At 31.9% G+C, this 14940-nt stretch overlaps 3 protein-coding genes across 3 annotated transcripts; 1 reads left to right on the top strand and 2 right to left on the bottom strand.

Annotated features, from left to right (window-relative positions):
- Positions 1 to 551: 551 nt before the first annotated feature.
- Positions 552 to 2120, bottom strand: LOC107170510 (uncharacterized). The gene is made up of 2 exons (XM_015520644.2): positions 1964 to 2120; positions 552 to 1840 (listed from the first exon to the last, which is right to left on the bottom strand). Exons 1-2 carry the CDS (start codon positions 1970 to 1972, stop codon positions 758 to 760), a joined length of 1092 nt encoding a protein of 363 aa, XP_015376130.2. The 5' UTR covers positions 1973 to 2120; the 3' UTR covers positions 552 to 757.
- Positions 2121 to 3702: 1582 nt separating this feature from the next.
- Positions 3703 to 8031, top strand: LOC149056658 (uncharacterized). Its single transcript, XM_089225023.1, has 6 exons — positions 3703 to 4956; positions 5134 to 5314; positions 5581 to 5824; positions 5891 to 6097; positions 6629 to 6932; positions 6997 to 8031. Exons 1-6 carry the CDS (start codon positions 4756 to 4758, stop codon positions 7987 to 7989), a joined length of 2130 nt encoding a protein of 709 aa, XP_089081149.1. The 5' UTR covers positions 3703 to 4755; the 3' UTR covers positions 7990 to 8031.
- Positions 8032 to 12603: 4572 nt separating this feature from the next.
- On the bottom strand, positions 12604 to 14186 carry LOC107170509 (uncharacterized). Its single transcript, XM_015520643.2, has 2 exons — positions 14039 to 14186; positions 12604 to 13915 (listed from the first exon to the last, which is right to left on the bottom strand). Exons 1-2 carry the CDS (start codon positions 14045 to 14047, stop codon positions 12809 to 12811), a joined length of 1116 nt encoding a protein of 371 aa, XP_015376129.2. The 5' UTR covers positions 14048 to 14186; the 3' UTR covers positions 12604 to 12808.
- Positions 14187 to 14940: the final 754 nt, after the last annotated feature.

Genomic DNA, 14940 nt, shown 5'->3' with positions numbered 1-14940 from the left:
CGGAGTAATTAATAAAATTCATATCATTAAAATTATAGTGTAAATATATTTATATGATACAATAAACAAGTTATTTAAGTATAACTAATAATTTTAATGTTATAATAGTTTATAAGTTGAGCTTCGTGTGTTGAAACAGAACACATAGCTGTCGAAATAATATGAGAACGCAACTTAACTGTTGTACAACAACACCAATAGATTATGCTAATTATGCTGGTTTGGACCATTTGAGTGATGTTTTTTTAAAATTGTATGTGATTACGATAAGGTTCATTTAGTTTATAAAATATATATATATTGATTATTTTTATTTTTTTGTATTAAGTGTGTTAAATTTGCGTGTATTATAACAGACATCGTGATTGATTGCTATGGTTGATGCAATATTGTTTGCGTTACTACGATTAAACGAATCATATCTTAAATGATATTCGATACCTGACAGAACGAATTATCCTGAAACAAAATTAGTAAAAATATATACATATATTTTAAATTGCACCAAAGAATATGTGATTTCACATTCTTTTTGAAAAAAATATAGCAAGTTTAATTTAATTAAAACATTTATTATTTAATTTCAGTCAATAACTATCGGTTATCAACAACATTGAAAATATATTATAAAAACAAAATTGCAATAATTGTCTAAGAACATAATATGTGTATACACAATATACACGGTACGATACAAATCTTAAGTATAATCTCCGTCAATGCAGTGCAGTCGCTGCATGGCAATCATTCGACTGTTTTATTTCTTGTAATCGAAACTGTGGTGGGCGTCGTGTCCGTAAGAAGACAGACTTCCGCTGCTGTATCCCAAAGATCCGCTGTACAGGCTTCCGGAACCGTACGAAGATGCGCCGTAACCGATGGCCGATGATCCAAGTCCGTAACCGGAACCGTAACTGGAACCGTAACCGGAGCCGTAACTGGAACCGTAACCGGAGCCGTAACCAGAACCGGAACCGTAACCGATTGCAGACGATTCAAGTCCGGCGCTGTAACCTGTAGAGATCAACGGGGCTGCTTGTTGGATGGCGGGCACGACGACCGGGGTGGCCACTGGCACGGGGACTTGTTTGACGACTGGCACTGCGTATGGCTTGGAAACCGGAACTGGAACGTCGCGGACTACTGGCACCGGGTAAGGCGATGGCACTGGATGGGGAACAGGCCTGTCGACTGCGTACGGTACGGGTCTTTCGACCGGAACTGGGTATGGGGCGGGTACGTGGACTGGGTATGGTTTGTCGACGGCGTAGGGCACTGGGTGTGGCACGGGTACGGGTACGTCGTGGGTGACTGGCACTGGGTATGGGGCGGACACCGGTTGGGCGTGTTTGTTGACGATGTGCACTTCCTTGGAGATCTGTACGATCGGGCCGGTTGTCGGTGCAGGGGCGGCAGCAGCAGCAGCGGAGTATCCTAGTCCAGAACCGTAGCCAAAACCGGAACCGTAGCTAGAGCCGGAACCGTAGCTAGAGCTGGAACCGTATCCCAGACCGTAGCTGGAGCTCAGGCCGGAACCGTATCCCAGACCGGAACCGAAGCTAGAGCCGGAACCGTATCCCAGACCGTAGCTGGAGCTCAGGCCGGAACTGTATCCCAAACCGGAGCTGTAGCCCAGACCGGAACCGTACTTCAAGCCGGAGCTATAGCCCAGACCAGATCCGTAGCCGAGACCGGAGCTGTAACCAAGACCGGAGCTGTAGCCGAGACCGGAAAGTCCGTAGCCCAAACTTCTCTTTTCGTGTTTCGTCGTCTTCTTGTCGGCGCTGGACGCGTCGGCCCGGACGAGGGCTACGACCGCCAAAGTGATCAGAGCTGTTGCCTGTAAACACCGAAATTCACAAACGTTTAAAACATTACACTTCAAATTTTGTTGAGAATGTTATTATTATTAGTTGATTTTTGGCGGATTGCAGGCCGTTACGTATTTTTGTGTTGTACTTACGAATTTCATGGTGAGTGTTGTGTTTTGGATGTGATTCCGTCGAATGATGATTATTGGACATGGTCGGCGGACTATATATACAAGTCTCCAGATATGCGTTCAACCCTCCCACCGCGTCGTTTATCGGTGAAGATTTTAATCCAGTCAGACGAACCTGTACTGGTTTATTGTGTCACATATTTTGTATAATAATAATACAACTTATATATTACACAGCGATGAGCAACTATTTTAATATCATGTGTGTGTGTGTGTGTGTAATATACATTAAGAAATCTAACGTAACTCTCAAATTAATTCTTCTTTTTTAAAAGAGTCAGAATTTTTCATTAAAAATTATTATTATTTTTTTTTAAAACCATCTGTTTGATATTAAAGTATCTTCACTCGAGTTGGCAAATCGATGACCTATTTCTGTAATAAACTGGGTAAAAAATAGATGGGCAAGTGGGCACTGTTTTGCCGTAGGAGTCGAGTGGATATCATTGTATACGAAAATTGATTTAGAGCAGAGATGGTCAGCGAGCATATTTCAAGTATGTTTCATGATGTGTTTACCATTTAAGCAAGTTATTTTGCATTTTAGTATTATGTTAGGGAGATTTAATTTTTGTTACAAATGTTGCATTTTTTGTATTAATTAATATTCAATTATTATAATACTTAAGGTCATAACCTATAACTAAATACGGTTCTAATAATTGTCTTGAAATTTCATTGCGTATGGTAAAATCAATAATAAACGTAAAACAATCAAGTCCATACAAACCGTGTTTTTGAATTAAATCGTTATTCTTCGTGTAAATATATAATTTTATCTAAATAATTACGTAATAGACAAATAACTTTTTTAGTATTTTTGTTACAATATATCAACTACTTAAGAGAAACCGAGTTTTAAATTTTCAATCTTTTATCATAAAAATCGAACGTGTTTTACTATAAAATAATTTGTACATTTTTGTGATTTTTGTGATTTTGATTTTTTTGATTTTTTTTAATTGAACATTAAATGCTAGTAAAAAAAAAAAAAATCATAGCTATGTATCTTTTATATTTTTGATTTTATGTTATTAAAACGTATAATAAATCTCTCATTAAATTTTCAACGTTTTTTACCGAGTGAAATTATTTAATGATATTTATAGCGAAAAAAGTGGGTAGCACTCAGCAGTATATTCGTGTCTAGCAAGAGTCACTGTAATGGATGTGTTAAATTTGAATTCAATAAAAATTGTATAAGAAATACGATTCTGAGCAAAAACGGTCTGTCAGTTGATATATATTATTGTAATTAAAGTAATTTATTTTTACTATTAGGCATTAGTAATACAGCAGGTTAATTTAATTTTCGTCGAAAAAATTGCATTTTAAAATGTCCTAGTATGGATACTGTATACAATATTATAAAAATGCACTTTTTGAGTCCAACGAATCATATTTTTTTTAAGTTATCACAAAATAACTAAAATCATTGATCTTGATTTTAATACGTGATTTCGTTTAAATTTTAACTTAAAACGACTGTGAAAAATAATGTTGTGCTTATATATTTTTTGATTATAGCATGAACTATTTTCATGAGAACCCTTATTTTTAATTTTATATTCTTAGCTATAACAATTGAAAATTTTATAATTTTTTTGTCACAAATCATAACAACTCATGACGTAGGTACGATTAGAAATTAAAAATTAAATTAGTTTAACTTTTAATCTTATGCTTTCGAATATGTTTTTCTTTTAAAATATCGAACTGAAATCAGTTGAAAAACTTGTGTTTTGTATCTGTATGAGGATTAATATTTTATTTCTGTAGCAATATTATATACTTTTGCGTCCTTGCTTTGAGTATAGCCAGTATATGTGGCGACGATAACGAACCATGGCTATACGGCCAGTATAAGTACAGTTCTGGAGCTTATTGAATTGTGTTTTCGTTTTTGGAATGACACGCGAAGTGACAATCTGAAATTTGTGGACTTACAAACCATTATAATACATTACGTATTATAATGACGTAATACAATTTTAATTTGATCGAATAGTGATGTGATTGTAAGTTGTAACCCAGTCTTGGGTAGTATTCCGAATAAAGTATTCCGAATACAGTATTCGGAATACTATTTAGGTATTCGGAATACTTTTGAAAATACTTTTCCTAAAAGTATTTTACGCAGTATTCTGAATACCTTCGAAAGTATTCCAAATACTATATTCGGAATACTTTAATAGTATAACAATATATTTTTTTAGGATTTTGGTTAGGTATACAATTTAAAATGAAAAATAGAAAACGTATAATTTTTGTTGGAAATTTCAAATTTGTAGGTAATTCAGTAATCGATATTTGATAACATCTATCAATAATATTTAATATCATACATTCATACAATAATAAAATTATGACCGGTATTGGTTTATATCATGTTTAGTGTTTACTGATTAGTGGTTACCGATCAGCGATACCGATTGCAATAACAAGAATGCTATAAATAAATTTGTATATTAAAGACTAATGGGTATTGCCGTATTGCTTATCTTTTATATTTTATTTACTGTGACTGAACGTCTGTCTCTGACGTATCTGTAGTCTGCACATCGTTGTACCCATACTAACTATGGTCTATGGTCTATGAAAAGCCAATAAGCCATTTAGAAATGCAGAATGAAGTGCGACAGTGACACATCACACATTATATTGACATAGTATATTATTAATTTATTGTTATATACTATTTTACGTATTTTTGTTTTCAACGTGTTAAATCATTAATTTGCGAGTTCACAATTATGGCAGGTAAAACTTTAAATAGTGTAAATAGTGACTACCGTCTTCCTTGGATTAAATATGAAAATATATTTAAAATTGTAAAATTAAAAGAAGATTTTGAATCATACCAAAAATATTTGGTTCGTTGTAAATATTGTGTATCAACTAAATTATTAACAGCAGACACAAGGACATGTTCAAATCTGTTAAAACATTTAGAAGTAAGTACTTATTCCAACGATTAATACTTTGTATCTTTGTCCTACTATTATTATAATTATAATAAAAGTTTAAACAGATTATTTTCGGAGCATTGTATAATATATTACTATATTAGGAATATAATACCTATTACCTAATACCTAAAAATTATAGAGAGGTTACCCAATTTATTTTAGATGCAACATAAAAATGTTTGGACTTCGAAAAATGACGAGACTGTCGAGACTAAAACCAAATTGAAGAGAACAAGTGATTATGTTACAGAAGAAACAAATGAGAGCTTAAATTTGGTGAAAGAAAAGAAATCAAAAGTTACTATATTAGATTTTTCTAGAAAAAATACTTTGACATCTCAAAGTAAGTCAAATTTTAGTTTTAAATTGTTGATTACAAAATATTTCACCCTTTGCCCACACTATTAATTATAATTTCCACATTTATAAATTGGGTAATTTATTTGTATGGCAAACGTTTAACTCATTTTTAAATTAGACTAACATTCATTAATGTTGTGATTGTAATTTTTTTATTTTATATTTATTTGTCATTGTGTTTGTTGCTTATTTTTTACTACTGCTGTAAAATTATATAGTTTTAATTGTTTATAAATATTCATATTTTAGAGGAGTTAAATTTGATGATTCAAAATCTAGTCATTAATGCTTCATTGCCATTTAATTTAGTGGAGCATGAAGACTTTAAAAAATTGATAACAGTTGGATATAATGGTTGCCATGTATTAACAAGGAAAACATTGATGAAAAATATAACTGTTCAACATGAAAATCTCATACTTACAATGAAAGATGCATTTTCCAAAGTCGAATATTTGACCACAACAGCTGATTGTTGGTCTATTTTTAAAAGGTGTGGCATTAAAATAATTATGTACATTAATATATTATAAACTTATATATAAAATGTTTTTTTTAGGTCATATTTAGGGTTGACATGCCATTGGATTAATCCAAAAACTCTTGAAAGAGTATCTTGTTTGTTGGCCATTAAAAGAATAAAGGGTAGTCATACGTACGATATATTAGCTAAAGAAATGGAATCAGTATATTTGTACTTTAATATTAGTGATAAAGTCATATATACAACTACTGATAACGGATCAAATTTTGTCAAAAGTTTCCAGTAAGTTTTGTTCAGTGTTTTCTACTAAAAATATATTATTTTTATAACCTATGTGGCTATGTTAGCCATTAGGTATTCTAAAACTTATGGTTTTACTAATCTAAATGTTGTATACAAAATTGCAAAAGTAATTTCAGAAATTCTTTTTATAAATGCATACCTAATGGCTAATACCAAGCTAATAGCAATAATACCTATTGCCTATGATTTATGATATCATATATTTTTATAATTAACTAGGCGCCCAGGTAAGACTGGTAAGATGTAACTTAAACTAATAAAAAGTTACTCACTTAAAATAGATAGCTTAATTTGAAATAGTTTTTTATAAACTAGAATATTATAATTCAAATTGGTACTTGTATTTTAAAATAACTGGTTAACTAAGTTTTGATGCTGAATAAATGCTGGATTCAATTATTATTTATAAAACTTTGATTAGTATACTGTATACCTATTAATTATATATAATAAATAATAATTACGATTCCTATTGGTATGTTTGATGATAAAAATGTGAATTATTTTCAGAATGTTTGGTCAATCTTCAGAGGTTCAAGCTGTTTATAATAACCAAAAAGAAAAAGAAATACTTAATTCTTTGGAAGAAATGAACGAAGAGGAAAATGTACATGACAATGATGGGGAAAGTAATATTGAAGAAGAACAAGAAGAAGACATTGAGTTTTCTAGTATACCAATTTCTGAAGTTCTAAATAATGAAGAATTTAGTTTAAACCAACAAAGCAATTCTAATTGGGAAGACACCTTACTGTATAATTTGCCCAAACATCACCGATGTGCTTCACACACCCTCAATTTAATCGCTACAGCTGTAAGCTACATTTATATACCTATATATTATAAATTAATTCTTATTTCTTATTTCTTTTTTTCAGGACATTGAAAAGGCTTTAAAAGGTAATGATGACAAAAATGTAACCAACAGATGTTTATTGGGAGCATATAAAAAGCAAAGCAGACTAACATTTGCAAAATGCCAAGCTATTTGGAACAAACAGAACCGTTCTAGTCAAATGGCTGACATAGTGAAAACCAATTTGGATGTATACTTAAAAACTCCTAATGATACCCGTTGGAATTCCTGGTTCGATGCTATAAAATTTCTTATTATTCATTTTAAAAAGAGCCCTTCTAAATTTTACAAGATATGTGATGCCCTTACGGTTAATCGTTTTTCTAAAACCGATATAGAATTTTTGGAGGAGTATTTACTAGTTATGGAGCCTCTGTGTGTGTGTCTAGATGTATTACAAGGGGAAAAACATATGTATTTTGGTTACTTATTACCATCTATCACATCACTCAAACAAAAATATGATGATATACTATCGGAAAAAAAATTAATTTTTTGCGATTTTCTGGTTATTTGTCTTAAGAATAGTGTAGAAAAACGTTTTAATAAACAGCTCAGTGATCCATTTTTATTGTCTGCTACACTTTCTCATCCATACTTCAAAACGGCTTGGCTTAATAATAGCGATAAAAAAGATACAGCTTTATCATTTTTTAAGCAATCGTGTTTAGAAATGTTTGAGCAACAAAATGTATTGGAATGTGAATCATCAGACAGTGACGATACAAATAATTTTTTTGATTGGTCAAAAAATAAATCGAAATTAACTCTACCTTTGGAACAGGAAATATCAAATTTTTTTACCAAAAGTCCAACTAAAAGCTTAGATTCTTTAGTTGAAACTCCGACAATAAGAAAAGTATTTGCAAAATTCAACACACCACTGCCAAGCAGTGCAGCTGTAGAACGTGTCTTTAGTGTTGGCAGTGCCGTATTGACTAAAAAAAGAGGAAGAATGACAGATGAAAACTTCGAAAAAACATTAATGCTAAAATGTAACAAACATTTAATTTGAAAATATTTTAATATTTTGTTTAAATAAATACTTTTTACCTAATTTAGTATGTATTGTTTTCAACTGTGCCTGTCCTGATGAAAGATTTTATGCTTTGATAATATAATTAATATTATTCATAGAAGATAATAATATTGCAGATAATTATTAATAAATATTATAATATAATATTGTAAATCATAAATAGTCATAGTTAAGTAATACTGTAATAGGTATATTATAATTTTAATTTACAAACAATATATTATATATTTAAGCATTGGCTATAGTTCCCCCAAAGCAGTTATTATTTTATTAATATCTAAAAAAAAATATTTTAAAAGTATTTGGAATATTTTTATAGTATTCTAAATACTTTATTCAGAATACTATTTTTATGATGTATTCGAATACATATTCGGAATACTATTTTTCCTGAGTATTCGAGTATTTATTCCAAATACTTTTAAAAAGTATTTTACCCAAGACTGTAATGTAACCTTTGAATTGGATTGTTTTTGTGAGAAGACGATCAGATCAGATTTTTACTATTTTTCTGGCTATACATGCATTTTGTGGTAAATTTGCAAATTTTTTTAATATGATTAGTTTTTTTATTTTGATGTGATAGCCGTGTAATAAACGGCTAAGTCGAAATCTAAAATAATTTTTCGTAAGAAATTGGATACGTCAATAAAAAATCAAACTTATTTTTTTGTTGGCACCACTTTTTTTTTTTTTTTTGTTATTATTTAGTTTTAATATTTTTATTTTATTGATTTTAATATTATTTTTAATACTAAATTATTTTACAAACTCAATTTTTGTTTTATGATTAAAAATAATTGAATAATGCCGACAAGATCCAACAAAATTATTATAATAATGCCCAGTAAGTATCTAGTAGAAATTTTTTCCAGTAAAATCAGATTTTAATCTTAATACGTGTTTTAATTTTATTAATTCATCGTATTTATTGTGACCATGTTTATACCATATGCAATCTATAAATAATGTATTATAATATTAGGTTGTATTACATAAAAATGTTCAATTATAACATTTACAATATATACGATGTGTCCATTGAACATACAATAAAAAAAAATTAACAAATCGAGAAAACAAGTACAGGTTTACAAAAACTCGCTGAACAATTTTATGAAATCTATAAAGGAACATAAACGCGGTTTAAAAACTCGCGTAGGTATATCAACAGTAAGTAAATAAATTAAGTTATAACTAGATTATCAGTATAGCTATCAATAGTAACATGGTATTTATCATGAATAATAATTTTATATCTCCATCAACGATATTAATTGTTATTGCCGTGTTGGGTGGTTAACATATTATTAGATTGGTAATAGTTTTCATGTTGCTGTTTTGGTTAAAAAATCTTTTATTCCAAACTTATTTAGTAAATTGATGAACCTGTTGAGTTTACTCTAATATATAATTTATTTAATGTTTTTATATATATATTCAATCAATAACACTGATTAGTGAGATAACTGATTTTAGTTTAATAGAACAAGATATAGGTATGTTTATGTGATTATTGGTAATCCTTTCATTTTTACAAGCAAATTGTATAATTTCATTATATTATATATATTTACTTTTATTTTACGTACAATAATATATCTATATCATCTGACTGAATAATTACCTCAATACTTGACAAAAATAAATAAATGTTTTTTCCGTAGATATGTAGACTTTGATTGTAAATACTTTAGTTTAATTTAAACATTTGTTAATCAGCGTAAATTATAATACAAACGAAAATTAATATAATAATTACCTTTTGAAAACATTAAAAAAAAAAAAAAAAAAACGATAATCAAAATATAAAATTTATCTAATTATTATTATTATTATTTTTAAATCATGCATGTCCCAAATATTAGTGCATTGTGCATGTATCTTGTCCAGACACTATTAGGTAATAGCAATAATAGATAGGTAATAAAACAAATTTTAGATTCTGATCTGGATCATAAATTGTTTATTGGTTTTACAATGATTTGTTTTTCATTTGTTTCTGTGTACAAGATAAGTAGTTGAAATATTGCTTCGATTTTTAACTTCAGTATCTTTTTAGATAGGAAAGTGAATACAGTTGGTGCATTCGATTGGTGTAAATAAAAGAATTCTTAGAAGTGTTCAAAAGGACTGGGGAAAACAAAAAAAAAATTAACTAAGGAAAAAACTGGAATTTTTGCACAAAATCGGGTTTCCCAAAATCATTTTTTTGGTTTTTAGTATAACTCTAGCTATACCAAGCTGATTAATGCAATTTTCATTGAATATTTAAATTAGTATTTTATATACATCATGCAATCCTCAAATCATTTAAACTGGTGTTGAGATATTTATAGGCATATAAAAGTTTTCAACTTTAGACCTAATTTCTGATGTACTTATACAATTTTATTTCTGACAATATAAGCGTAACGCGGTCAGCATCCGAAAGATTGGAAATAAATGTACCACAAAAAATATTTTACTTGAATACTAATTTTTTTCATTTGCATAGACCTGAAATAACTTGTTTAGTAAAAAAAATATTTCAAAAATGTCATCTCAAATCGTCCAGACCTCTTTAAAAATTAATTACCTGCTCTATTATGTTAAAAAAAATAAAAATTACTTGTGCCTCAAGTCATTATTTTTCTGAAACACTGCAACTTGACTTACTTACTTAAATTAATTTGTATTAAAATTAACTTTAACTAAACTTAGTTAGTTATATAGGTACATACAATATAATTTGTTCTAAAAAACGCAAATTTTAACACATTTTGTGCACTAGAAGTGTAATACGAAATACGTACAAAACATGTGATGAAAAGAATAACTCGATGACCTATTAGACTTATTAAAGATGCATTTTAATTATAAATAATACATTATTTACTATGTATACATTATTAATATTACACGTTTTATTATGTTAATCTTATTTATTCGTCCAAAGTGTTATTCTATAGTATTGAGCAATGTATAAATTTTGTATTGTACAAGGTCGCTAAAGGAAAAAAAAATCAAATTATTTTTCGATGTAAAGTAATTTTCATTTTATATTAATAATAAAAATTGTAAAACATGCATTTATAACATGATATGTATTTGTACACGTGCAACAAAGTTCTGTTTCGTATTCATAAAATTTTAAAACATCCAATTTTTGGATTAATAATTACATAAATTAGCTGTATTTCTAATACGCTTAAAACCGTGTAGAGGTACTCGTGCAATGACATATTGTCATATATCTTACTATTGTTTCATTTAATTTTTAGTTTGGGGCGTCATTGAAAATATTTATTTCATATCTTTACAACTGTAATAAAAACATATCGATCAAAAAACATGCGTGTAATAATGTGTTATTATAACTATCATTATTATGGTTATAATAATAATTTATGATTCGATCGACGTAGATAATAAAAATAGTAACGGTCATAATCGGATATTATCTAATTCAATTTTTCTGTTCAATGATCAATTTTTATATTTTTATATTTTAATATATTTTATCATATTTCAGCCGCATTTTGACTGGTATTGTCTTGCAGTAGGTTAAATAAAAAAAAATTAACTTCTCTGGTCATCTCTACGATGAAATTTTGATTCAAATTTGAATTTAAATATCATGATAGTCGAAAAATGCGAATTTTCCTATTTCGTGGCCATCATGAATTAAAACAGAACACGTCATATAGTCACCATAAGACTTGTATGCATACACAAATGGCGTGGTGTGGCGTAGTTGCAATCAATGGTTATTGAGAGTACGCACAGGTCACACACACACACACACACGTGGTGTTTTCAACCCACCGCACCAACCCACACAATAAAAACCTACTAAGAACAACCACCACAAAAGCCTATGTTGCCGCGGGTTTGTTAAGAATAATGATGAAAAAAAAAATCACTTACATTATAAGCGCGTTTTCGCGGAGGTACCGCAAGAGCAAACAGTTTACTAAAACCCGTTTTGGCGATAATTTTATGTCAAAACTGTTTACCGCTTACTAAAATGTTTGGTGCTATCACTAAACGACTATTTCAAGTTGTTTAGTGTTTCTGGTACCTTTGATAATGCTTATAATGGACTTATCACTTTTAGACAAAATCGCGTTTTGGCGATGAACAAATTTGTTATGCCATTAATCAGTAAACAATCGGCAAAGTTGAGCAAACTGTTTGCTCTCGGTATCTTCGCGAAAACGCGCTTATTACTATTTATAATCATTGGTCAGCCCAATTCAGATGGAGTTTTGAGTACTTTTAAATTGGTTTAATATGTAATTTTTAATTATTTATAAATCGTTATATTAGAATATCACGATTTTTTTATGCTATAATGAGATTGTAGTGATGGTAAAGCCAGTATTGTCTGAAATGTATGTCGAAATATTCGTTAATACACGGAATATGATATTTTAAATTTTATGAATTGTTAAGAGTTGTTCTAAAGCGATAGAAATATTTTGAATACATAATTGTATATGTATTGTTTTGGAACAAATACAATCGTATTTCGTCAAATTGTCCCCAAAAGTATTGTAGATTGAATTTTATTTGAGGGCAATACGAAAAAGTATAGGTACGAGCATATAAAATAATAAAAAACATTTATTATTTAATTTCAGTCAATAACTATCGGTTATCAACAACATTGAAAATATATTATAAAAACAAAATTGCAATAATTGTCTAAGAACATAATATGTGTATACACAATATACACGGTACGATACAAATCTTAAGTATAATCTCCGTCAATGCAGTGCAGTCGCTGCATGGCAATCATTCGACTGTTTTATTTCTTGTAATCGAAACTGTGGTGGGCGTCGTGTCCGTAAGAAGACAGACTTCCGCTGCTGTATCCCAAAGATCCGCTGTACAGGCTTCCGGAACCGTACGAAGATGCGCCGTAACCGATGGCCGATGATCCAAGTCCGTAACCGGAACCGTAACTGGAACCGTAACCGGAGCCGTAACTGGAACCGTAACCGGAGCCGTAACTGGAACCGTAACCGGAGCCGTAACCTGAACCGGAACTGTAACCGATTGCAGACGATTCAATTCCGGCGCTGTAACCGGTAGAGATCAACGGGGCTGCTTGTTGGACGGCGGGCACGATGACCGGGGTGGCCACTGGCACGGGGACTTGTTTGACGACTGGCACTGCGTATGGCTTGGAAACCGGAACTGGAACGTCGCGGACTACTGGCACCGGGTAAGGCGATGGCACTGGATGGGGAACAGGCCTGTCGACTGCGTACGGTACGGGTCTTTCGACCGGAACTGGGTATGGGGCGGGTACGTGGACTGGGTATGGTTTGTCGACGGCGTAGGGCACTGGGTGTGGCACGGGTACGGGTACGTCGTGGGTGACTGGCACTGGGTATGGGGCGGACACCGGTTGGGCGTGTTTGTTGACGATGTGCACTTCCTTGGAGATCTGTACGATCGGGCCGGTTGTCGGTGCAGGGGCGGCAGCAGCAGCAGCGGAGTATCCTAGTCCAGAACCGTAGCCAAAACCGGAACCGTAGCTAGAGCCGGAACCGTAGCTAGAGCTGGAACCGTATCCCAGACCGTAGCTGGAGCTCAGGCCGGAACTGTATCCCAGACCGGAACCGAAGCTAGAGCCGGAACCGTATCCCAGACCGTAGCTGGAGCTCAGGCCGGAACTGTATCCCAAACCGGAGCTGTAGCCCAGACCGGAACCGTACTTCAAGCCGGAGCTGTAGCCCAGACCGGATCCGTAGCCGAGACCGGAGCTGTAACCAAGACCGGAGCCGTAGCCGAGACCGGAAAGTCCGTAGCCCAAACTTCTCTTTTCGTGTTTCGTCGTCTTCTTGTCGGCGCTGGACGCGTCGGCCCGGACGAGGGCTACGACCGCCAAAGTGATCAGAGCTGTTGCCTGTAAACACCGAAATTCACAAACGTTTAAAACATTACACTTCAAATTTTGTTGAGAATGTTATTATTATTAGTTGATTTTTGGTGGATTGCAGTCCGTTACGTATTTTTGTGTTGTACTTACGAATTTCATGGTGAGTGTTGTGTTTTGGATGTGATTCCGTCGAATGATGATTATTGGACACGGTCGGCGGACTATATATACAAGTCTCCAGATATGCGTTCAACCCTCCCCACCTCGTTGTTTCTGTAACTTTACAAAACGATGTATTGAGAGTCAGTCGAACCCGTACTGGTTTATTGTGTCACTTATTCTATATAATAATATTAATGTATTACATAGCTGTAATATTATGAGCGTGTAGGTATATATATATATATATTCAGAGTTGCTCGTCGCGAATGACAAAATCTAGAATATTATTATTATTATTATCGCATCCCGTGGTTGTTGTCGTCCTCGGATCACGTAATAATTCGACTATATAGGTAAACCGTTCAAGCGTTTTATAATAACTCGTATACGTCATGCGCGTATTATACACACAGAGTGTAGTTATAATAATTTGGACTTTGACACAGTGTCGGTGAGGATTATTCGAAAGTCTAAATAATGCATAGAACACCTTTATACTACCTATATCAATGTAAACACCGACGTTTTCGGTTTTTATTTTTTACACAACGATATTATATCAATTATTATACCGATGACCGAATTATTTTTCGTTCATATGTTTTTTTATATTGTCGTAAATTGATGTAAAACTATTGGCAGCACAAAATATTATGCAAATTTACTTTTAAATTACGTTTCCTTTGCGATGCACGTTATGTTATTATGGCGCCACGATCGCTATTTGGGTCGCACGTGTGTAAGCTGTACCCATACATGTGACATTTAAATGTCGCGCACTGCAGGCTAGGTATGGTATTTTGTAAATAAGGTTTGATAAATAATTTAAAAAGTTATTTTTGCGAAATCGTACACCGTGTAAAGCCGTTCGGTGATTTTTCAATTTTTCG

This window comes from Diuraphis noxia, unplaced genomic scaffold (assembly GCF_037042655.1).
Source record: "Diuraphis noxia isolate RWA-SAM2 unplaced genomic scaffold, SU_Dnox_SAM2 contig0003, whole genome shotgun sequence".
Taxonomy (NCBI): Eukaryota; Metazoa; Arthropoda; class Insecta; order Hemiptera; family Aphididae; genus Diuraphis; species Diuraphis noxia.
Note: the sequence above shows the minus strand (reverse complement) of the source record. Positions and strands in the feature narration are given on the sequence as shown.